We start from the raw sequence: 25,828 nt of genomic DNA, 5'->3' as shown, positions 1-25,828 counted from the left end.
AACTCCTCCTATAACTAGAGATGAGGTCAGAAGGGCCTTGTAAGACATGAAACGGGGAAGAGCGGCAGGAGAAGATTGAATAACAGTCGATTTAATCAAAGATGGAGGAGACATACTGCTTGGCAAACTGGCGGCTCTTTATATGAAGTCTCTATCGACTGCAAGGGTCCCAGAAAACTGGAAGTATGGAAGCATAATACTAATCCACAAAAAAAGGAACGTTAAAGAATTGAAAAAATATACGCCCATTAGCTTGCTCCCAGTATTATATAAAATATTTACCAAAATTATCTCCAATAGAATAAGAGCAACACTGGACTTAAGGCAACCAAGGGAACAGGCTGGCTTCAGGAAGGGATACTGTACAATGGATCACATCCATGTCATTAATCAGGTTATCGATAAATCCGCAGAGTACAGTAATCCTCTCTATATGGCTTTCATAGATTACGAAAAAGCATTGGATTCAGTAGAGACAACAGCAGTCATTGAGGCATTGCGTAATCAAGGAGTACAGAACGCTTACGTAAATGCCTTGGAAAATATCTACAGATGTTCTACAGCTACCGTAATTCTTCGCAATTAAAGCAGGAAGATACCTACAAAGAAAGCTGTCAGACAGGGAGATACAATCTCTCCAATGCTATTCACTGCGTGCTTGGAAGCAGTATTCAAGCTAATAAACTTGGAAGGCTTACGAGTAAGGATCGACGGCGAATATCTTAGCAACCTTCATTTGCCGATGACATTGTTCAATTCAGCTACAATGCAGACGAGCTACAACAAATGATTGAGGACCTTAACAGAGAGAGTTTTAGAGCTGGTTTGAAGATTAATATGCAGAAGACAAAGGTAATGATGAATAGCCGGGCAAAGGAACAAGAGTTCAGGATCGTCAGTCAGCCTCAAGAGTCTGTAAAGGAGTACATTTATGTAGGTCCATTAATCACAGGGAACCCTGATCATCGGAAGGAAATTCATAGAAGAATAAAAATGGGTTGGATTGTATACAGCAGATGTTGTCAGCTCCTGACTGGAAGCTTGCTATTATCACTGAAAAGGAAGGTGTACGATCAGTGCATTTTACCAGTGCTGACCAGTGGCGTAGCCAGAAATTTCGTTCGGGGGGGGCTCACTTTGCAGCTCGGCCTCCTCCTCATAGAAACAGTCGATGGACCAAATACATTAAACATTATAATAACTGCGTTGCCATTGCCAAAGATGCTGCAAACGAATTCTTGAACGCTACGCACTGTCAAGACAAGTAAAATTTGTATTTTTTCATAAAAGAATATACTCGTACGTCTGAAAATTATGCCCGAAATATCTTATATCATGTTTTCTGTATATTTAATAAGTAAAGCAAATGTCAGACGAACTTTAGAACTATATCAGTTTGAAACCAGCAAAGCAGTGCATGCCGCTGATATGAAAAATGTAAAGGCCATGAAATGTACAAGTTGAGGGCAAATATTTTAATGAAAATTTGTTAGCCTCCCGGCATTTCTCTCATTTGCATCTCTCTCTCTCTCTCTCTCTCTATCTCTCTCCATGTCATTCAAGAACCTTGTTTACATTTTTCTATATATGCAACAGCCAGGGAAAAATCTCAATGACGCTGTCCTTTGTTCCAATGTATTGCGCAACAGCAGCTGTCATCGGTCATGTATTGTGAGTAATTGCACTGAAACTATAGTCAAAACAGAGAGCACATATCAAAAGCAGGAGTTCTGCTAAATATAAGAAGGCGAGTCAAATAAAAGGGAGCCAATGCCAATATGTGACAAACGGGGTACTTTCTTTAAAAGTAGTCTCCATGAGCATTTAGACATTTGTCCCACTCACTAACGAGTCGCGTAATTCCCGTCTCATAAAACTCCTTGTGTTGCTTCAAAAATCTAACTGACTCTACTTCATCGTCCTACACGAATCTGGTTCCCTTGAGCAGTTTTTTCAAATGCTCCCAACTGTGGAAGTCGCAAGGCGACAGGTCTGGGCTGTATGGCGGATGTTGCGGCGTTTCCCCTTGAACTTTGCCAATCTTGTATTAACCACATCAGCGACGTGGCGACGGTCAATGTTGTGGAGCAAGATTATCTCATTGCTCAATTTTCCACGTCGCTTGTTCTTGATTGCGACGTGCAGCCGATCCGACGTTTCACAATATAGGAAACTATTGATAGTGTCTCCAGGTTTAGCAAATTCGACCAATAATGACCCTTGACGATCGAAAAAAAAAAAAGTAGACAACACCTTTCTGGCAGAAATGACGGTCTTTCCTTTCCTTGAGGAAGGTGAATTCAAATGTTTTCACTGTAAGCTTTGCCGTAGTGCTTCACGCTAGTAGTAGCGCACCATGATTCGTCGCCGGTTCCAATTGCAGACAAAAAGTCGTCACCCTCATCGTGATACGGGATTAGATGAGTCAAGGCAGCGCCGAACTTCTCCGTGTTCTGGCGATGGCTAAAGGTCTTGGGCATTCATTGCCCACACAAGAGCCGATAACCGAGATGTTCATGAATTATGGTGTGACCCGAACCGTGACTGATGTTCACACGCCCTGCCAATTCACATCGATGCTTATCTTCCGTTCTTGTCTAATTAGCCTTCGCAATTGTGTTGGGCGTGATTGCACGGCGGCTTTGGCTCGGTCATTGATCGTCTTTGCAACTTTCACGTCCTTCTTTGAACCGTTTGCTCCAACGCTTCACAGTGGCCAATGAAACGCAATGTTCAACACACACGGCAGCCATACGGCGACTAATTTCTCTTTGGGAAACATGTTCATCTGTCAAAAACCTCAGGACACCACGCTATTCAACTTTTGGAGCGTCCATTATGTCACGCAACCATGTTCAACCCAGTGTATGAGAGCATTAAAGAAGATTTATCCTCACATGTCCCTTTTGTAAATGAGATGCCTATGTGCTATGCGCATGCCTCGCAAATAATGAACGGAACCATTATTGCGCGGAGTGAGTTGGCGCTCTTTCAACTGACTAGCCCTCGTACGTTAGAAATGCGAAGATACAATGGAATATACAAATGTGAAGACATAGCTTGTTAAAGGGCAAAAAAGTGTCACTGGAAACAAAGTTCACTGCGCATATACACAAAACCTCGCAACAACATATTTAAATATACGTATAAGTCTTCAATAAGTATACGTAGTAAGAAAAAGTCACTATATATGATGCGTCAAACAATGCAAATAAACATGTTGCGCAACCACAGATTCACAGATCACAGCCCTCCCCCCCCCACTCCAATCTCCCATTGTATCGCGTGCGACGGAAGGTGGCGCGCTTCCTCCCCGCTTTTCTCCCTTGCGCACACAAGACTGAGCCACCATCATCGGCTCACCCATGTCGCCCCTCCCCTGCCCTCACGCAAATACAGCATGCGGCGCGCGGTCACGATGTTATCGCCCTTGAACTTTATTTATGCAAAACATGAGGGCGACGGCGACGGCAGGAATGTTCCTAGAGTCGCCATATAGCTGCTATCGCAATATTATAATAAGAGTATCCGGCAACTGAAGTGTCCCGTGGCCCATTACTTTCCGCAATAGAAGTAACAAAATCGAACTTTCACCATGCGACAATTCGCTGCGCCGAAACGTCTTTTTTTTTTTCCTTTTGTGGGGAAGGGGGCACCGAAATGACATAGCGCAAAGGAAAGCATGTTGGCTACAATTGAATGCCTACTTTGGGCACCTAGTGTGGCTACCGAAGGAATATCGAAGAAAACGTGAGACGCTTGGTCCACACAGAACATTACGCATAATGCTGGGTATCCTACACCGGCGAGACAAAATTTTCCAGAGGTTGCGCTCAAGCGAACGCGTTGCAATCCGTCGAGTCCCCGCAGTGCTGGTGGCGAGCGACTATGCATTGTTTCTTTTTCTCGTCTGCTAACCAGAAAGCGCCCAAAACTCTGCCATGCAGGTGAAAATCCAGTCGGCCAGAGAAAAACGAACGCGCATCGAAGTGCGCCGCGCGGTGGTCGATGCAGCAAGAGGAAAACGCATGCGCTCTGTCTGGATCGGCAGACCGCGGGTATCGAGAACAAAAAAAAAAGAAAAGAAAAGGAGGCTCAATGTGTCCTCGCAAACAAAAGTCCGAGTAGAAAAATAAATAAGAACTTAGTTACCTTTGCTGGCTTTAGTGTCTTGACATGGATGCTTTGGCGCAGGTGAAAAAAAATGTTGATATTCTTTTATGACATGACGGCACAAATGAACCACCACAACGCTTCGTCTCATCGAACCTCGTGGCGTGCTTTGTCAACTTCTCTGATAATGTGTTGATTTGGCTTGTCTCGTTGTATGGTCCAATGCACGACTTTAGAAAATTCAATGCACCTTTGGCATCAAATGTTTATAACAGCATTAAACCCACAAAGTTTCGGCATCAAAAATCTAAAGCAAGACTTTGGAGATGTCAATGCACCTTTCGCATGAAAAGGTTATGAGAACTTTACACCCATAAAGTTTCAGAATTGAAATCCAAGCGCTCCGTAGATTCTGCGGCCTCCGCGAGATGCCGAGACGAGCCCGCTCGACATCAAAACGCCCTCGAAACTTAGTGCTCGGATGGAGCTCCTTGCGATACGATATGTGACTCCTGATGCATGGGCATTCCCGCGAGATCCAGCCCGATTTCGCAACGTTAGCGCTAAAATGTCTTTCCGAGCGTGAAAAGGACATTCTAGACAAAACCGAGCATGATTTCCGGCCCCGGGAGTTGTTTCGGTCGGCGGCGCATGACAGCACGAAAAGATTTCGGGGGGGGGGGGGGGGGGGGGCTCGAGCCCCATAAGACCCCCCCCCCCCTTGGCTACGCCCCTGGTGCTGACATATGGGGCAGAGACTTGGAGACTGACAAAGAAGCTTGAGAACAAGTTAAGGACCGCGGAAAAAGCGATGGAACGAAGATTGCTAGGCATAACGGTAAGGGACAGAAAAAGAGCGGTTTGGATGAGAGAGCAAACGGGTGTAGACGATATTCTAATTGACATCAAGAGAAAAAAACGGAGCTGGGCTGGTCATGTAATGCGCCAGTTAGATAACCGTTGGACCATTAGGGTTACAGAACCGGTGCAAAGAGAAGGGAAGTGCAGTCGAGGACGGCAGAAGACTAGGTGGAGCGATGAAATTAGGAAATTCGCGGGCGCCAGTTGGAATCGGTTGGCGCAGGACAGGGTTACTTGGAGATCGTAGGGAGAGGCCTTCGTCCTGCAGGGGATGTAGAACAGGATGATGATGATGATGATGATGATGATGATGATGATGGTGGTGGTGGTGGTGGTGGTGGTGGTGGTGGTGGTGATGATGATGATTGCATTCTACCGGTGCTAACATATGGGGCGGAAACTTTGAGGTTAACAAGGAAGCTCGAGAACAAGTTAAGGACGCGGAAAGAGCGACGGAACGAAAAATGTTAGGCGTAACGTTAAGAGACAGGGAGAGAGGGACGCGCGTGGATCAGAGAGCAAAGGGGGACAGCCGATATTCTAGCTGATATTAAAAGAGAAAAATATAGAGCTGGGCAGGCCATGTAATTGGTAGGGCAGATAATCGGTGAACAATTAGGGCTACAGAATGGGTGCCAGGGGGAAGGTAAGCGCCGTTGAGGACGGGAGAAAGTTAGGTGGAGTGATGAAATGAGGAATTTGCAGGCGCAAGATGGAATCATGTAGCGCAAGGCAGAGGTTATTGTAGATTGTCACGAGAGGCCTTCATCCTGGGCATAAAAAATAGGCTGCTGATGATTATGATGAGATGATGATTATTATGTATCTATATTGATCTATGTATAGCGTAACCCAACAAGAACATTTTGGTTTGAAGCCACCCCGACAAGAAGCACTGAAACTGCCGCCCGCCTATTTCTCCTCGGTTGCAGAGGCCAACCATTTCACCAGCCAAACCCCCTTTCTTGAAGTTGCGCCGTTCGGTGTTTTCATTGCACTCACCCCTCGAGCGTTTCTGTTCGATAAGTAATCCTCGCGTCGCGAGCGCACGCCTGCATGCATTGAAAGATGCCAATGAAGGGCACAGAATGCAAGAGGTTTTTTTTCGTAGGGATGTGAGGATAGTAACTTTGGAGACCGAATCGTATGCGAATCGAGTAATGCCAGAAGCGAATGGAATGTCTGATATTTTTCTATTAGTTTCCTGAATAATGAACAGCCGTTATCACTATTACTGTAAAACAATATACACATCCTCCCTTGTCTATTTATTTCTTTTATTTCAAAAATACTCCTGAAGGCCTTCAGAGAGAGTATTGCATTGTGGACGGGGCTAATACGATGCATCAGTATTTCAATAATTAGCAATGAGTGAACATATTATGGTGAATCTTAACACTAACGTAAACAGCGCGAATAATCAGTAATAAATATAAAAGAAAAGTTGACAAAGAAAAGCATACTACAAGCGTAACACAACATAAGGAAATGAGAATGATACAGTGCATGTGCACTGAATTCCAGTTACAATACGTTGAAAATTAGTACAGAGCACATATTTTATGAAGGATCGCAACACAGAATAACCAGAATAGCCCAAAAATAGTAAATTATAGCTAAATATGATCAAATGAATTTCGGTGAATACAAATGAAAAAGAAGACGAAGAAAAGCATGAATGACAGTCCGCCTGCTCAGTGTGCTGTAGCTCCAGGAGCTTGCTTATGTTAGTTTCAGTAGCGATGTGCGATGGCAGATTATTCCACTCCACCATAGTGCGTACGTATGAATGAACTTGCAAAACAACGGCATGTTGGGCACCTAACTTTGCATGGGTGATCGTGGTGTGGAAATATGACTTCAGGAGACTGAAATAAATCATCTTGAAAAATTGAATGATGGCAAATTTTGTGAAAGAGTGAAAGACGCGGGATATTGTGACGATGTGATAAGCTTTCTAACTGAGCTCGACTTCTCGGTGACGGGATGCTAGAATGACGTGAATAATCAGAAAATACAAAGCGCAAAGCACGGTACTGCAAGGATTCAATCTTACGAGTAAGGTATGCCTTATCGGGGTCCCCTAAATGGCGGAGGCATATTCTATTTCCGGACGAACAATAGTAAGGTATACGAGCTTACGTATCTTAGGAGGTGTGTGCTTCAGAGTACATTTCGCTAGGTTGAGCGAGCGGTTAACTGAGGCAGTAGTGACATCTATGTGATAATGCCAAGTCAGATTGAATGTGGATTCCAAGGTATTTGTATATAATACAAAGTTTCATATTAATGTTATTTAAAGCATATATACGCAGTTGGCAGGTTGACAGGCGGGCATCACGATGGGTAGTAAATTTGGTTTTAAATTCATTGATCGTCATCAGCCATTTCGTGCACTAACTTGTAATACAGTTAAGATCAGATTGCAGGATAACACGATCGGTAATAAAGGGGATCGAACGGTATACTACGCAGTCATTCGCGAAAAGTCTAATGCATGAGGACACACAATTAAGCAAGTCATTAATATAAATTATAAAAACCATTGGACCTAGAATACTACCCAGGGGAACACCTGTGGTTACATGTCTACAGAGGAGGAATTAGAGCTGTTTATATCGTGTTCTAAGTGATAGGAACTCCTTAATCCATGCCACGACCTTATGGTATATGTTAAGTTGCGTCAGTTTCTGCTATGGCCTGTAGTGAGGCACAGGATCCAAAGCTTTCGAGTAATCGAGAAAAACAGATGGCGTCTACTTGGAATCCAGAATCTGGTAGTGCAGCGTGTAGGCCGTGCGCAAACGCCGCGAGTCTCGCGAATAATTCGCTTGCGGAAACCGCCCTGTTGAGTGGAAGTGCTCTTCGGACACAGCATAATGACCTGAGTGCGTGTTCCATCACTTTGCAGGTCGTGCTGGTTAAGAAAATGGGGCGATAATTGTTTGACAATGAGCGATCGCCACATTTGAAGAATATTTTAGCCACCGGGAATGATGATGATTGCATGAAAAGGGTACATAGAATGATGAAAGGCTAGCCGACGCATTTCTTAATATTGTGTTGTTGAACCCGAGCTGATCAGACGCCGAAGATAGAATTGAATTATGGGGTTTTACGAGCCAAAACCACGATTTCATTATGAGGCACGCTGGGGACTACGGATTAATTTTGACCACCTGAGGACCTTTAACGTGCCCCCAACGTACGGTATATGGGCGTTTTTGCATTTCGGCCCCATCTAAATGCGGTCGCCGCCGCCGGGATTCGATCCCGCGACCTCGTGCTTAGCAGCGCAACGCCATATATCCGCTTAGCAACCACGAAGGGTCAGACGCCGAAGATTAAGATTCTTTAATAATGAGTGAATTCCGGCTTCTGTAATAATTATTTCGGACATCGCTATATCACTGCGAATGTTTTTGGTAGGGCACGATGTTGTGTCTTCGTGCGTAAAGACAGAAGCGAATGTATCGTTTAATAAATAATTGAGCACTTTCTAGATCTGGGAGCACGTCACCAACGTGCCTTCCGTTAGTAATTCACAGCGTTAGTAAGTTGATTCCATTACATTGCACGTTATAAAGCGTTGTTCATCAAAAACACAAATGGGGTATCAGAAGCAAACAAGCAGTTTGTTCGCATATGCGCGACTCATTGGCGAGTGTAGCGATTTAATTAGCCGGAGAAATCTGGAGCATGCGTTTAATTTTTTGTGTTCTACTAAGGCCACCGGGATTAAATTCATGGCACTGTTTCTCCAATTTTATGCTTGATTGCGCACAGTTGGCGATTTGGAACAGTCGAAAACTTCAAAAATTTCTATTTATAACAGGCTGCTATAGCTATCGCATTACTGGACTCAAAACGCACTACGTGTACACGGACTCCCGAGCAGCCGTTAGAGCGTTCGCATCGGGGTTGATAGCCAAAGAAGCAGCCAGGATTCCGAACGGCAAACACCCCTCTGACATTGTTCACCACATAGTTTGGTTCCCAGCTCACATGGGACCAGACATATTACCGGGTCACCTGAACCCCAATAAGATAGCCCACGACCGTGCGCGAGGTTTCATATTCCGCAACGGGATGGTGTCTCGGGTGAGTTCGGGAGAGCTCGTGCACAGTGATCCTCTAGTTACTTTTCGTGAGACCACATCTCATTACAGAGGGAATAGGCAGAGCTTTCCTTTCCCCCATCATAAGCTCAACAGGCCGCAAGCTAGCACGTTCCGCATGCTCCAGACGGGGTCCTACCCCTCTAGGAGCTTTCTGAAAATGCTCTACCCGGACATTGATCCTCTCTGCCCAGATTGTGGCACTGAATTTAGCTCATTAAGTCACATGCTGTGGCAGTGCCCTGTGTTACAGGATTTTAACCGAGAAGAAGACTGGACGAAGGCCATCACAGACCCGAAACAAGACGTCCAGCTCCTGGCTGTCCAGAAGGCCCGTGAACGCGCAGAGAGGCATGGCCTCTCTGTTCCGACATGGGACTAGCCAACGGCTGGGTAGGTCCCCGCCTAGCAGGCCCCCTGCCTAGCTCCTCGGGACCCCAATAAAGTCGTTTACTACTACTATGAACAGTGCCTATTCCATCCAAAGACCGAATCAAATCCGAATCGAAGACTGAATCACTAACGCCATATCTTGCGAAAGCTAACTGCTATAAATTTTCTTTTTTTCCCACGTACCATATCTGAATGGAACCATCTTACAACTTCGTCGTAATGTTAACAACTCTTTTTTTCCGCCATCTGTACTGTAATTGTGTTCCGCATTCTCATTCTTGTTGTACATTTACTATGTTATGCCTGTCGTGCTTGGACCCTGTTGTGGTCTGCAGTGTGCAATAAATAAAATTTAAGAAAAGTAAAAAAATAGGGTGGTAGTCGATCCGTTACTAAAGAGCTTGTGCTATTCGCCCATCCCTCGTTCTTCATCATCCACATACTGAGTCGACCCGAAGACAGCGAGTACATCGCGCCGCGAAGTAGCAGCGCTTCGATGCGGCCATGTGCGACCGAAATGTTCGATGAGTTAGACACGTGGTGGAGGGCTCCGTTCGCCTCTGCGTGCACTTAATGTTACATTGCTGTATGTGCGTTGTGCCGCCTCGTTGATGTGCATACTAGACATTTAAGTCTGCGTAGTCCGCACTTTGGTTGTGTTTGCGCTTGCCATAAAACAAGGCAACAAGTGTTGCGACAGGCCGCCCCCGCGTATTTTCTGCATCGTTTGTGGCAACTGTCTGCTGTTCTGCACATGTTGCCTGGTCCATTCGCTGTTTCGCTGAACTGCCGAAATGTTAACTATGGGACCCAAAGGGAGCGATTGTTTCTGTCATTGTAGAAATTGCGAATTACGTGGTTGTTGTACTAACTTTATGGGGTTGTGACGTATACGTTACAGCCTGTCACGCGGCCACGGAGCGAAAAAACTGAACGAAAATCTTAAATGTCCGTTCACGGAACTGTGTCGCGGCGTCGATCGCACCGGCTGGTTATTTGCGCACAATATCATTTATTGTTAAGTGCGCTTTTTGCTTCTGCCCGTTTTTGCGCATTTATGGACTCTGTCTCAACGCCCAATGTTCGTAGAGTGCTATGTTTCGCATAAAGACGCTAAAGTAATTAAGTGACCAGCGCCACTCAGTAACAGCCATACAAAAGAAAAGAAGATTCGAAGCTTAAACTATCATATGTATATAGTTTATGTTAAACGTGCGAGAACAAATCCCGGACTGTGAGGGACGTCGTACTGCGAATTAATTTCGACCGCTTTTGACGCACCGGTGAATAGCAGCACACAAATATATTTGCCTTATTGAGTCCGCTTTGGTTGCATGTCCGCAGCTTGTGTTGTGAAGTATTCAGTTCTCTGGGGGAAAATGAAACTTCACTAATTGCTTGGTGCGTGAGCTGCCGGCCGGAGTAGCCTATATGCATCTAATATACAGGCAGTTGGCATGCTGTTTAATTAAGTGCAGTATAGTACGATGAGGGATGAAAGAAAGTCATAGTAAACGTGTGCATAGCACACGAACACGCACGCAAAACGCACTAGATCTCAAATTCAAGGTAGCTTAAAGGGCCAAACCGGTCGATGTATTAATGACCGCCTGCGTGAGCACCACTCCTCCCTGGGGTCAGATAACGGTGCAAACTTGCCTCGCCATTGCAATGAGTGTGGTTGTTACCCTTTGTTCAGCAATGTGACGATTCTTGGTAGGGGCAAGGGCAAAGAACAGCGAGAAATCTTGGAAGCGTACTACATCAGTTTATTAGGTGACGACTGCGTTAGTACAACCTCGGTGCGCTTACTTGAAAAAGAATTTGAATTTCTAGGTCGGTCAAGATAGAAGCGTTCCTTGTCTTTTCGTGCTCTGTGATTAGCGATGATGCAGTTGCGCATGCTCTGCTGGCCTTGCTGGGACTACACCGATTCTAATAAAGCTCAGTTGATAGTCCAGTCGTTGTGGTGTGAGCCTCTCCTCTTGTCCTTTGTGTTTTTGACTGGTTTTTTCGTTCAAGTATGTAGCCAACTGGCCCAGATTTCAACCCTTCTTAAAGGGCAACTCCGGCGATTTTTCCATGGCCACTGATCTTAATAAAATGTTCAATATACGCTCTCTTCTACACTCTTATTATCTTTGTCAAGCAATATGGCTGCAAGTCATTTAGTTTTCCTGAAAATGAATTTTAATATTGGCTGCATTCTTGACTCATAACTTTTTACTGGCCACCCTGTGCTTGTGACGTCAGAGACTACATCGCCACCGTCGCTGAAATCGCCGCTGTCTAGTTCGGAAAATCCGTAAAAGCTCGCTGTACCGTCAGGAAAGATCATCAGCTTCGCTTGTATTGCGTTAGCGTCATCTGTACTGCGTGTTTAGCACGCTTTCTGTGTGTTTACATTGTGGTGGTGTAGGACCTGACGTCATCGACTCGTCGTGACGTCACACAATGAGCTACCCGTTTCGGTTTCGGTATCTCGTTTATCAGTTAGGTAAAATTATTTATGAATTTCTAAGCAAATTCAACCACCCTGCCGGTGACAGGACTGTCAATGCCAATTTAAAATCACAATATCCTAATGGTTAAAAAAACGCCGAAAAAACGTCTCATTCAGTACCTATTCTGCATGAATGTTATAATAGTTTTAAAAGGGCATACCGACACCATATTTCCGACTATTCATTTATTTATTTTTCGCGTTGAATGAAGGTCCTAGGCCTCCGAATCCTAGCAAGAAAACTGGCGGAGCCTCAGAGCGCCGTAAATAGCCAGTTCCGGTTTCGTTTCCCAGGAGGATACTTTGTTGTGACGTCATGACGTAGTATGTGGTCATGTGAGAGCGGGACAATGTGACGTCGTCCAGCAAAGCGAAAGTGGAACTGGCTCTAGAGAAGCTATTAAATTATTTACGGCGCTCTGAGGCTTGCAGGTATTAGTATCAAGAAATAAAAATTGGAGTACGCTTAAGCTTCGCCTTCAAGAGTGGAACGCGACAGCGTTCCCGTCGACCCACCAAGGGGTGTAAGACAATGCGCTCATGGCTTTTAGTCCGGACCCCTTTCCACCACCGCCCAAGCCTCTCCGTAGAAAGTTGCCATACACCGTGTAATTAGATTTAGGTGCACGTTAAAGATCCCCAGGTGGTCGAAATTTCCGGAGTCCTCCACTACGGCGTGCCTCATAATCAGAAAGTGGTTTTGGCACGTTAAACCCCATAATTTTTAAAGTTGCCATACAAGACGGAGTACAACTCTCCGCACCGTACCTTCCTTTCACAGGCATGCTGGGGTTTACTTGCGGCTACAGCAATAGATCGTTGCTGCTCCCACGATGATTTAGCTGGCAAGAAGCACAGGGCTTGAGAAAAAGTAATACCGGCTGCAAGCTGTTCTCAAACAACCCTGTCGATCTAACACTGACAACTCATTTGCATTGACTACCCCGGCAGAGCACAAACACTGCTGTTGAAGCTCGGGAGTTGGAATCTTTTTGGAAGAGGACCTCCGATTCATTTGGAGCTCAAAGCCAGCTCGGCTATGTGTACAGCCAATCCTTCGACGTGAATCAAAATATCGGATGATATTACAAATTGTGGAACTTCACGACTGCGTAAAAAAAGAAAAATCATGGGCTCTGTGGAGGTGGATGACCAGTGAAGCTGTTTAGCATACAACACAGAGGCGACACAGAATTTTGAACATAGGTACGGACTCAGTCACCGTGACTTTTATACAAATTCACGTGGACGACGGGACCGCCATGACGGGAGAGCGGAAGGAAAGGAGATACGCAGGCGCTTGGAACGCCGACAAAGAACGGGCGGTACGAACGTAGACATGGCCGACGCGGGTCAAAGTGTAGCATCTGTTCTTATCAGCTTAATATCTGGTACGGGTTTTATTTGGACCCAAGATATTAAACATTTTTTTGCAAGTTGGCGGAGTGCTCGAAGCCTGCTGCGGCGGGTCGGCCCAGTATCGCACTATCTTCGGGATCGGCCCATGGTTCTTAGTCTAAGGACGTCGATCCGCTGGAAACTAGTCATATACAGCTTCGCTGTATGAAAAAAAAGCCACGTAATTATTTTTCGTCGTGTATGCGGTCACTCAGCATCACTGGGAATTTGTACACAGACACGATTACTGGCACGACACGTCAGCGCAAAGAATAACGTTCGTGTTCAAATTTCACTTCAAGAACAGACGCTGCGGTGCAGCTTCGCCTTCTGCACTCAGGATAACTGAGCAGAAGTGCAAGGCACTCGCCATAGCTCCACAGAATTTTTCCAATGCAACCCTGTTCAGAAAAGTCTTTGCAGGTATAAAAGTTGCCGTCATCAAATCGCATTCGCTGTTCACCGGAATGACTGACTGCCGCATGCGACGTCGTGCGCGGCTGCGGAGAGGAGCGCATTCTGTGCCGTTGCTTTGGCCGCGCAGAGACCGTTGCTCCCCAACACGACTGGATCACGCCTCGCCGTACGACTCTGGGGAGTCGGCGTTGCTGCCTGCATCCACTGAAGCGTGCGTGTTCCTTGAGAGGTTCGTCTGCTCGAACCCCTTTGACTGCATGGCGCTGCTCTTACACGCGCACATGATGGCCTCGTCCTTCCCTGTTGCCCTTCGTATCCTTATTCTCCTGCTCCCCCAATCTATGAGATAACAAAGATAGGGCACATTCCCGCGCGCTCTCACGCAGCATATAGAAATCGTACAATTAACACAATATTATTTTACATCGACATGAGACCAATCAAACCGTTTATCGATATGACTGGTCTCATGTGACGGCACCAAAGCCCAACCTTTCAAGTCTTCGTTATGCTTGTTTTCAATGCCTCTGAGGCAATTTCACAAAAATGTCGGGCGGTTCTGTCCACGGTGGTGTGGCACTTGTCGTTGCCCAGTGACGTCGAGACTGGGCCGTTCACTGCGGAACAGGAGCTGACGCGCGTTGACGCAACGCCCTGATTGGACTACGTGTTTGCCGCAACCTTGCGTTGTTTAAGAGAGCACCTGGCTTCAGTCACCTGGAGCGTCACAAAATTTTTCTCGTGCTTTTTTGTTTTGGCACTCTGAAGTGCCAAGTTGTACTGACCTAAATGCTTTCTTTAGATACGTTGGCAGTGAAAGGCCATAAAATGAACACGAACAAAGGAGATAGTTTATGGTAACAGTTTATTATTCGAAGGCAGACCACTATTTTCGCAGAAGGCACGTAATCATTCTTCGAACAGCCCAGGGCGGCATAAAATGTAGGATAACACACGACATATATATCACATAAAATAACGCACTCGAACATCTCTTTATTTATCACTTGCCTTTCAGCTCTAGCTCGCTATATGCGAATAAATTATTTGCCTAAGCACAGCTCTACACTCTGTCATCATTGCACTTTGGTGTCTAGCACCGAGTTTTGTTTTTCTCTCTCTTTTTTTTTTCTTTGTACACAAATGAAGATCCACACAGAGGAGAACGGTGTCAAAACAAATTGTCGGCAACGACTTCTGCTACCAGACTTTCTCACTCAGCATGCGTCACGTTGCTCACAATGAGATGAGGAGGTAAATAATGCTCAGACCCAAAAGGAAAGAAGAGGGACACACGCAGCCACATAGCACGCCTTAATCACACATCCACATTTCACACCAACTAACGAAAATTTCTGGGTATACACGCGCTGTAATAGAAGACCACAATAAAAGACACGACAGGATCACAGTCGGCAGCTTTCGGGCTTCCCTTTCACGTTCAGGTGGTCCGGCATTCACGTGACGCGCAATGCTTCCGTGAGAGAAGCTTTTCCTCCTCTCTCTTTTCTACGCGTGGTGGCACTGCGAATTACGAGCGTTCCCTCGCTCGATGACACCCTAATTTAATTTCGGTGTCAATCAATTTTATTTTTGGCTCCGGCAAGCTCGGCGATACGTGGCGGCAAGCACTGCGGGTTTGGTTCGTGAGGAAGCACGTGTAGCGGCTGCAAACGGTATCATCTGACTTTCGGCGACCAAAATATTAAATAAGGCGTAGTTCAAAACTTTTTTTTAAATGTGTTTTTGAGCGTGTTTTTGAAGAAAAAAAAAGCCGATAAAGTTGGACTGAAGTCCTGAATGGCGGGATGGATTGCCGCTGGAGTTCCGCTACGGAGGCTGTCGAACCGCGGCCACTTTGTTCCCAGCTCGCAGCCAGCACCAGCTGACAGAGCGGACGCCGAAACAGCCCCCGAAGACGGCGTGACCTCGCGGCGTCAGTCAGCTGTCATCCGCGCGCTTGTAAAAGCGAAGCGCCAGAGTACTGCAAATGAAGGGAGGAAAAAAGAGAGACGAAAAAGCCCTGCTCGTGCCTGCAGATAATAATGGACGGATCCAATATAAAATTGAGAGACCACCTTCGCGAGAACAAAGGAAGACCGAAAAAGAAGTGTATGGACTTAACATCTTCACCAGCGGAGCCGCACTTCTGCAAATACTACTCGTGTGGCATTTTCATCTGAGAGTGCTCGTCACAATGAAAAAGATCATGTTGTACTGTACTGCTGCCCAATTTACATAATTCGGGGACCGACGCACACACTCAAGAAATGTGCGGTCTTTCGGTTGACCTTTATAACTTGAGGCACGCACGGTTCTTGAAATAGACATCCAAGCGACCACAATTTGTACCGGCTTGTCACCGGTTTATGTGGGCTGAGAGCTCACACTCTCGGCACGTGGAGGTCCCCTCAAGTAAATTGCGCTTTTCTCTGCAGCGAGTGATCGGTGACCAGCGTAATCGATGATCGACGCGAGCGACGCTTCTCGGACGAAAGCACCGCGCACGGTCGGCGACAGGAAGCCGCACGCCGTCGGCGGTTGTGCGTGGCCCGAGTCGCCGGGGCGAGGCGCAACAGCGGGCGCTTCGTCGCTCGGCAGCCCCGCTTTTCCGGGGAGGCAGCCGCTCGTCGTCCGGAGGGTCAGGTCTCCTCCTCCTCGGGCTGCGGCCGCGGGATGAACGGCGGCAGCGGGCCCAGAAAAGGCGCGTGCGGCTTGACCGTCGACCGCGGCCGGTTCTGCGGCAGCTCCGTCTTGGTGTGTATCACGTGGTAGCCCGTCTCGTCGGCGATGTACTCGATGACTCGCAGGTACCCGTTGGCGTCCGTGAAGCCGTACCGACCGCGCACAGTGCCGTCCGAGGTGCGCTCCTCCTGGCGAAAGTTCTGCTGCTGGGCGCCCTCGCCCGTGTCGTAGCCGAACTTGTAGGTGCCCTTGCCCGCGTGGTCCTGCACCAAGTACTGAGTGCGCTTGCCCGATGGTATAGCCGGCTCCGCGTGGCACACGACTACTGAAAGCAGTACCAGCACCTGCGCACGTGCAGGAAGCATTCGCGTAAGAGCGAGGAAACAGGGATTCAGAAGCCCTCCTAATTTCGCCCGAATAAAAAGAAAAATAGAGCGTAATGAGAGAGAGAGAGAGAACTAAGCACATACAGTGAACAGCACATACTAGTGATAGCAGGTACGCGTTCTTAAAGTCTATCATATATTCCCGTAGAACTCAGTAACTCGAACAGCGCAAATATAGCATTCTGCGGGGAGTTTTCTTTTATTTTTTTATTTTTTTGAACTGGCCCCAGAAGTTTTAGTTCTGATAGTGATCGATTGTTCAGCCTGTACAGCACGTGCTTCTCGAGATTATGCAAAGTAAGCAACCAGAATTGCCTCTGGTTAACCGTCCCGCCTTTCTATACATAAATTTTCTCCCTATACCTCCCCTAATTGTCGGCAGAACACGACCTTGAGAAAGGTCTTTACCATCACTCACTCTTCGCTCACCTGAGACCGTTCATCAGAAGGGTGAGACATCGCGCTACGTTTAGTTACTGTTTCCTATCGATTCTCAGGATCGTTACTCGTTCCTGTCGACACGCACGCACGCACACTGTATATGTGTGTTAGTAAATTAAATCGCAGAAAGCATCGAAGAATTACCATACCCGCCGTGGTTGCTTAGTGGCATTGGTGTTGGGGTGCTAAGCGCCAGGTCGCGTGATCGTATCCCGGCCACGGCGGCCGCATTTCGATGGGGGCGGTATGCGAAAACTCCGTGCGCTTAGATTTAGGTGCTCGTTAAAGAACCCGAAATGGTGCATATTTGCGGAGTCCCCCACTACGGCTTGTCTCATAATCATATCGTGGTTTTGGCACGTAAAATCTCATAATATAATTTAATCTAATTAAGAATTACTCTGTTTCATATGAAATGGTACAGTGCATGACAGTCACGTTTCTCTTGATTTTTTTTTTATAATTTCAAGGAAAAGCTTGTGAAAGAACACGTCACGTATGGGGAGCAAGTATACATACATACTCCGCCTGACCATTCCAGTTTCAAGGACCTTTAAAAGGCCGCGCGCGTATAGTTTTCTTTGCGTATGCGAGCTTACGTCGTTTCAGAATTTCATTCTACATACACTCCAATATAAGGAGAGCTAAGGTGGACGAAACGAGACTCTAGCTTTTTTTCTTTTTTCCCTTCTTCGTCATTGCTGCCTTGCGATAAATGCCCGGTGCACCTGCACCAAAGCACTGACACGCCCCGTGCAGCCACAGGCACTGCTGGCTGCGTGCCGTGAAATGCTCTGCCAGGCCGCTTGTTCTCAGCCTGGTGAGAGGCTGAGAAGCAAACAAGTTATTCAATGTGGCACCTGTACATGTACTGCAACAGCCACGGCAAAGACGCTGCTAGGTCATCGGCGCAATCCTTTTCGGTTTCTCAGCTGGCCTTTTATATTTGCACGCAACTCCAATTCAATTAATAAAAAATGGCGAACAAATATTCGCATTTCTTTTCGCACTCGGCGTATGTGAACGCAGCAAAAGTTGCGGCCTTTCTGGGTCTATCAGACGTGTTTCGAGAATAACAGTTTGAAAGCGTGGCCAGCCGAATTGCATTAGCTGCAGACACCACCGGCACGACATGCGGAAGGCTTGGGAAATTTCATTATTGTTTTCCGCTACCTGGCACGTACTTACATTTCTGCAGTGACGTCGCCGTTACAGCTGCCTGACGGGGGTCGCGGGGAAGAGCTTGCGGCGCGTGCGCTGCCTGACGCGCGCGCACTTTGTGGCCCGTGGGTGACTCGCGCACACGAGGATCCGGAAAGCGTCAGCTCGGACAGACGTCTGTGCCTTCGTGTGTGTGTGAATAAATTATTTCTCGCTTCAGCACTTCCGTACCAGCGTGGTCACGAGCCGACCTATTTCCACTGACAAGACTTCGTGCTTTCGCTCGAAAATGAGCCTGTCAGCGCTTGGAAGGTGGATGTGCTTGCGCCATTCCTATAAGGGAAGGGTTCACTTCTAGTGTGACTCGAAGGGGGGGGGATAATGTAGGTGATTGACGGAGTAGGCTCACTTCCCCGATGCCAACCTTGGCAAACGATCTCATTCATTGACTTCTGAGCCCGGATGGTCGAGCAGGCGCAGCACGCTGTCTCCCGCGCATTGTTCCTTTTTTCTCAACGTGCGTGCGTGGATGTGTGCAGCCACACACCCGTAATAAACCCGGTAAAATAAACCGCCAAACTTGTGCCCTTCTGACTGCGCCTGTGACAAAGTTGAGAGTTGAACAGGACTTGGCACACTTTTCGATTACATCCCACAGCATGCCGCAGTAAGCGCTGAACAAGCGCTGCTCTCTCGCAGTGCATGCGTGTAGATCTAGTTTCTTTTTTTTTTTTCTCATTTCTCGAGCTTTGCTCTCTATTGCAAGTGTCGGGACTGCTTCTGTAACGAAGATTTGCGCAAAGCGTTAAACTATAAGTTGAAACGAGACGAAGGGCCGCTTCGTATACTGAACCCCCATTTATTTTGCTTTTTCTTACAGAGCGTGGACAGTCTTTCATCATCCGGCGCTTCCAAAGCACTCCTCCGAGCACTGTGCATGAACGGTTCCGAGCAGCGCTTGACGCGGCTACACCTAATAACATCGGCACAATTAAGCAGAATTATTCGTCAGAAAATGGTTTGAAAGACAGCAATCTATGCATCTCGTATCGAAGAGACGAAAGAAAAAGGCCAGCTGGACTTGTTTCGTTTCTCACTTCAGAACGTTTAATTTCGCGACGGTCACCTCGTACGCCACAGGTCATCTTGTCTGAAAGCAATGCACTTGTCACGGCGTCAAATGGAGAAAAATCAATTTTCAGTGCCGCACTGATATTAACTGAAGTAAATCAACAATATATGATTAAATGCTCTATATTGAAAGGCGAACAACAGCAAGACACCAGTAAAATAGATTACTTCGAAATAAGGAGCTCCGCTAAATGCAACGTGCGAGTCTTTAGTTCACTTTTCATTGCACAGCAACGCACTGTTTACGACATTTAAAAGGAATCCTATAATCGCAGTGTATACCTATTCTGCGACAAAATATTCCTCTCGGAGGCTATAAATTAAATATGACGGCTGGACTACCTTGAGCGATCTCCTTTATAATTTAACATGGCCTTTGAGTCCATAAACAGAACTTACTCTGTTTTTGGTATACATCGAAACCCTTACTCTTTACCTTCGTTCTGTACCGCTCAACAAAGTAGGAATGGAGCGTTGCATAGTGCAAAAACAAAAGAAAGCAAGACTTTATATAAGTTATACGGAGATTAGGTTCAATTTATGGAAGCAAAGTCGAAGATGCTTCGCTGAATACGTGCAGGCAACTGGAGTAGGGTTCTGCGTGGATTTTCTTTTTTTTGTTTACATGGTACTTAGTAGTTGTTAGCGACTTCAAACGATGCCAGCTACCCCTTTCCCGTAGAACAAGTATATGCTAAAAACGAAGTGTCGATGGACGTCCGAATTAAGTGCACCGCGTGGCAGACTTCGCCAAAAGTTTTCCAATCCCTTTCCTCCACCAACGACATCACGTCGTACACCTACGAATCTCTTGACGTCAGCGTGTCTGGTGCTTCCCTTCGCTTGAGCAAAAAGTTCGCGAGCAGCGCCAATCAGGGGCCGAATTCACGAAGATTCGCAAGAGCTCTTTGCAAACGGCCGGCCGCCTTCGCTGATACATTTTAGGAGTCCGCAAATATTCGGAATTTCGAATAATCGAATAGCGTGTGCTATTTAATTCGAGAATTCGGCATTCAATATTGCCGCTTGTTCGTTTATTTCGAATATCGGAGCCTCGAGGGAAGGAGAGAACGACGGGACTCAGTACCGCTCCGAATGGTTCCGCTGCTGCTGCTGCTGTGCAGTGCCGAACGCACACCGATAATCTCCAGTCAGGAAATAAGAATTCCTAGGTAGCCTGTACACAACTTTGTTTTGTTTAGATTTATCATTTCGCCACTGTCAGCACGTTTACATCTCTTCGAAACAATCGTCACACTTCTTTTTTTTTTTCCCTGGTGACGTGCTGCTTCCTTGTTTCATTACTGTGATTGCTGTGGTGCCCCAGATAAGTTATTGCAGTTGCTGTTCACTTAGAAGCTCCGCGGGTATGCGGACATCCAATTGCGAAAGCATTATATACATTTGACAAATAATTATAATATATAGAGAAGCTTCATCCTTTTCACCAGACGGATTCCGCGTAATGTTCATATTTCACTTCATCTTTTGTTTGTTTAGAAATAAGAAAATATTCGATATTCGAAGGTAATTTTTCTCTTAATATTGGATTGGATTAGGAAGTTTCACTATTCGAACATTGTCCGGCATCAGGACTGGTTGTAACGTAAAACGAGTTTTATTTGTGAATACGGGCCCCGCTTACTAAGCTGCAAACGGCTACGGCGGTTCCAATTTCGTCTCGTAGTTGTGCGAATTCCGTAGCTTTCGGAATGGGAGGCCATCTGCACTGACCTTGATTGAGACGGGCAATCCCATCGCGGCGGGCATCTTCCGGCGTGCCGTTCTTGCGTCCACTCGGAGCGTGAAGAGGTGCCTCAGGGTGTGCGAGCGACTAGCACACGCGGCAGGCGGAGTTCGGACACTGCGGGCTCCTCCTTTTGCTGCGGTCCACGGGGTGGCTACTCCCTTTTATACGCCCTCCCCCCGCAGAGAGACCCTCGGCACTTTCTTCTGGCTCGCTCCTCCGTGACCATCTTCGTTCGTTCGGCGAGAGAAAGCCGAAACCACCCCCGCCACGACGCAGTGCACTACGCGAAAATGCGCAAACGCGCCGCCGCCTCCTCGCCACGTTCGCCGCTGCAATCAACGCAAAGCGTGCAGCACGCAAGCGTGGAGGGGGCGAATACACGCCCGTACAAAGCAGCCTACGAGCGGACGTGTGGCCGAAACAACGCATCTCGCACGCGCTGGAGCGGCGAGGAGGACGCGGCTACGCGCCTTCTCACGCAGCGAGGAGGACAGACCAATTTCCGTTGTGCTCTTGGAACTGCGCGTGCGGGTGAGAGAACGAACGGGAAGGGACGAGATGACTGAGATTGCGACGGGACGACGCGGGCGAGGAGGTGTCAGGAAGAGCACAGCGAGTGGCCCGCCGCAAAATAGGAAATTGCTGCTCCCCTCTCCCGAGCGCGCTTCTGCGTCCGTCCTGGACCAGCGTGCGTGTTGTATGACCGCCTCCCGAAGAATCGGCGGCAACTAGACAAGAAAATGAGTCTGGCGAGGATAGCCCTGGAAGATGCTGTGCACCGATGCACTCCTCCGCAGACCCTCTTTCTTCGTCGGCGAGCGCGTGGCTGCGCGAATGCAGCTCTATTCGTGGGTTCAAAAAGCGCGCATGCCACGCGGTGGGTTCGCGTGCGAGCCCCTTCACCGACCGAACGGCCATGCGTGCGCGACGGACACTGTGCTTTTCCGGAGGGACCGCCGCGTCGTTCCCCGCATTCCGAAGAGGTGCACCGCTCTTCGATCGTGTCCCCCCCCCCCCTTTGAATCGCGTCCCTCCTCATCCCCTCGTGATGCCTTCGTACCCCCCGCGATCTTCCGCGCACGATTTGTCGATCGCGCTTTTCCTCTTGAATGGGCAGCATTTCCCCACGCGGGAACGTGAGTCTGCTACATTTTATTCGGTTACTTCATTTATTTTTTTCTGCTTTCTACAACTACTGGAAATCGCACGAGTGAATGGTGTAGCGTAGGAGAAGCCTTCATTGGAGTATCTCTTCCAAGATTTAGCTTTACTTTTTATCACTTCTTGTCTGCGTGTTTGTGTCGTGTGGTAGTTGCTCTTTGTGAACCGCAGTGTAAGCGCCTCGTAAAATCTACAGCGGACGTTTCAGAAACAGATTGTTCAGAACATTGCCCAATATTCCCTTCCTGGACTCTTTCGCAGACCGGATTAGAATGGAAGTTGAATTCCGTCACTTTATACTCAGTGGAATACAGTGGTTGCATTTATTTATTTATTTATTTATTTATTTATTTATTTATTTATAAGGTAGCTCCAACTTCCTCCAACGCGCAACGCCTGTAATACGGCCAACTGAAAACAGGCCAGCTGCGGCGCGGCTTCGTGTGCGAAGGAAGCAGCCGGTTACATCACGTAAATTGCAAGTCACTGTCACGTGGCATCACAAACCACTTACGCCAGCCGGCCCTGAAGGCAACACGCCCGTCGTCGGAGAGCACTCCGCGGCGCCTATTCAAATGTGAGACAGCAGCCGAGCTTGTGCAGCGAGAAGCAGTGGGCTCGAGTGGCGACGATGACGCACCGATACTCGACTCAAGTATTGTCGCAGCACTGCTTCTGTGGAGCTGTATTGCAGGTCCTTCAGAGCGCTACGGGAACGATCAATCGAGCATGCCACACGTTCATTCAGGGGGCTTGCCATGGGGCTGTTGGTGGGGTCACCAAACTCGTTATTTCTGTCTTCCTGTTGTGTTTATTTTCGCTTTATTATCGCGTTTAACAGGACACCAAAGGGGAACAGTAAATAACTTTAGAACAACAATGTAGTCTTGGAGAACTCTACTTTCGTTGGTTTCGCGGTAATACGTTGATAAGTGGAGGGTCGAAGCTTCGTCGACTGAAAAGTACTGTTTCGCACTTAGGTCGTTGTGGTTCCGTAAAAGTTCTTGAAGCTTCCTTAGTTCAGTATTTGGCTCTTTTAAAATACGATGTAGTCCGTCTTTACCGATAAGAAATTAACTAGGCTCGAGAAAACGCCACAAAAATCCATGACGTCACTGCGAGCTGACGAAGGCGGCGTCAGCGCCCGTCCTCTGCTGGATTGTATACTTTGGGAAGAGCACGCTTTACGTCCCGAAAGGCCGACTCGCTAGGACGAGTCGAGCAGCTCCTTTTTTTTTATTTTCTCTCTCTCTCTCTTTAGTGTCCATTTAACATCCGAGGTTCACGCTAACGAATCTGTTGATTACTTTTTTTTTTATGAATGATGCTGTGATGTATTTGCTGTTTGCTTTACCACTCTGCAAGGACCCCTATCGTTGTGGTTAGCAGTATTGTAAGAAATACAGAAACCACCGAATCAAGTATTTTGTTGCGCCTATAACTCCGCTTACTAAGATTAGTTTGAATTGTCGTAGAGCTTTTAGCCTTTCGATATCACTCTGTCCTGCTCAATAAGAGTTGTCTTTGCATAAACTCGACGCAAGCGGGTCGTGTAGGAAGTCGGGCTGACCCGAATCGACTCGGCCGTGTTCGCACGCACTCTGTCAAGCGGGTCGAGCGGATATCGGCCCATCCTTCGCAGGACTCAAGCCCGTCGGTCTGGCCCATTTGCACGGACCCAATGGCCAGATGGAAAGCCGATTGGCCTCCACTGCGTCAGACATTTGTGAGCACAACGCATTAGGTCGAGCTTTACGTTTGAAATCCTTTTCCGCGCCGCCTTCCTATTATTGTGATGTTTACTTGTTAGTTTCTTGGTCACTCTTCTGTTTTCTTCCCTCGTGACATCTGTGTAGTACAGGCGCTGGGCGACCTATAATCACCGGCGTTGGCTGTTGCGCCATACGGCGTCGGTGGTCGACGTACCAGCTGGCGCGTTAGCGTTCTGCTGTGCGCACCCGTACGAAGCAGAGTTGCGCGTCTGTGTCTCCCACCTTACCATTATCCGTGCTCCGTCACGTGGGACTACAGTGCTCGGCAGAGAAGCTGACCGTGCAGCCGGAGTGCATATTCGCTGTGCGAGCTCAAACGCAACTGAACAGCACCTTTGCATTCGGTGCTCGCCTGTCCGCACGTAACACGATGTAGCGATTTCGCCTTACAGCGTTCGCTGCATCGGTTCCCTGCTCGTGGGAGAGCCGGTGTAACCACCGTAGCCGTTACCCGCTGTTGTGTTGCTATACAGGGCCCGCCTAGTATATATTCTCTGAGGTTTGGTGACTCATTTGCGCTGAAATTTAGCATGGGCGTTGAAAACACGTTGCGTCTGTAACAAACAGGATGTTCAAGTGCACGTGTAATTCAGCATAGGCATAATCAGCGATGCTCAGCCAGTAAGAGTTAATGCTAGAGTTGTCCAGCGTTCTTAGACGCTTCGGTATCCTCTACCATGGACAATAATGGCACTCGTAGCCAGGAAAAGCCACCGCTGCTCTTTTGGCATTCTGCTGGTGTGCATGCTGCGTTCTCCTCATGTTCGCCAAATACTGATTTCAAAGCACCAAGGTCTATTTGTTCCATAAACGAGTGGTAGCTTTAACTAAAGGCTCTACAGAGGCGGAAGATGAAGTGACGAATTTCTGCGCAAGTGCTCGGCCAGACACATGCAAGCGAGAGGCGTGACCACGGCCGCTCGATAAAAAGCGTGTTCGAATCGAGCGGTCGTGACTCTCCCGCATAACTGTGGGTCCTAAGATGGTAAACCTTGCGCAAGCCCGTTAGTGACACCTAACGACTCGGTTCGTAAACGCTGGCCTTGGCCTTCAGGATGAACACGCGCAGCAGTCGGGCAACATTGGACGTGTCACGTGGAGCTCCCACTGCAGAGGCAGTTGCTGTCCCGTTCCTCGAGTTTTTGCAGCGAAGCTTTGTGATGCGTCCGTAGGCAAGGGCCACCCGCCGTGGTTGCTCAGTGGCTATGGTGTTGGGCTGCTGAGCACGAGGTCGCGGGATCGAATCCCGGCCACGGCGGCCGCATTTCGATGGGGGCGAAATGCGAGAAACACCCGTGTGCTTAGATTTAGGTGCACGTTAAAGAACCCCAGGTGGTCGAAATTTCCGGAGTCCTCCACTACGGTGTGCCTCATAATCAGAAAGTGGTTTTGGCACGTAAAACCCCATAATTTTTTTTTTTTTGGGGGGGGGGGGGGGCATGGGCCGTGTAGAATGGGAATAATAGGAATCTAATACTAGTTATCTGATGGCATCTCGTGGGTGGCACAACTTGACAGGGGACTTAGCTGCTGCCTTG

At 47.6% G+C, this 25,828-nt stretch overlaps 1 protein-coding gene, 1 long non-coding RNA gene and 1 pseudogene across 2 annotated transcripts in view; 2 read left to right on the top strand and 1 right to left on the bottom strand.

Moving 5' to 3' along the window:
* Window positions 1–25,828, top strand: part of LOC129382219 (uncharacterized) — a 78,681-nt gene that overhangs the window by 43,773 nt on the left and 9,080 nt on the right. The window lies entirely within an intron of this gene.
* LOC126521755 (U2 spliceosomal RNA) lies at window positions 13,328–13,499 on the top strand (annotated as a pseudogene).
* On the bottom strand, window positions 14,652–21,743 carry LOC126521655 (larval cuticle protein 16/17-like). The gene is made up of 2 exons (XM_050170376.2): window positions 21,342–21,743; window positions 14,652–16,832 (listed from the first exon to the last, which is right to left on the bottom strand). Exons 1-2 carry the CDS (start codon window positions 21,375–21,377, stop codon window positions 16,446–16,448), a joined length of 423 nt encoding a protein of 140 aa, XP_050026333.1. The 5' UTR covers window positions 21,378–21,743; the 3' UTR covers window positions 14,652–16,445.

Source organism: Dermacentor andersoni, chromosome 6 (assembly GCF_023375885.2).
Source record: "Dermacentor andersoni chromosome 6, qqDerAnde1_hic_scaffold, whole genome shotgun sequence".
Lineage (NCBI taxonomy): Eukaryota > Metazoa > Arthropoda > Arachnida > Ixodida > Ixodidae > Dermacentor > Dermacentor andersoni.
Note: the sequence above shows the minus strand (reverse complement) of the source record. Positions and strands in the feature narration are given on the sequence as shown.

Coding starts and splice junctions, on each gene's coding strand:
- LOC126521655 (XM_050170376.2), bottom strand. CDS start 21,377: ATGCCCGCCGCGATGGGATTGCCCGTCTCAATCAAG. Junction 16,833..21,341: donor GATTGCCCGTCTCAATCAAG/GTCAGTGCAGAT, acceptor GCACGTGCGCAG/GTGCTGGTACTGCTTTCAGT.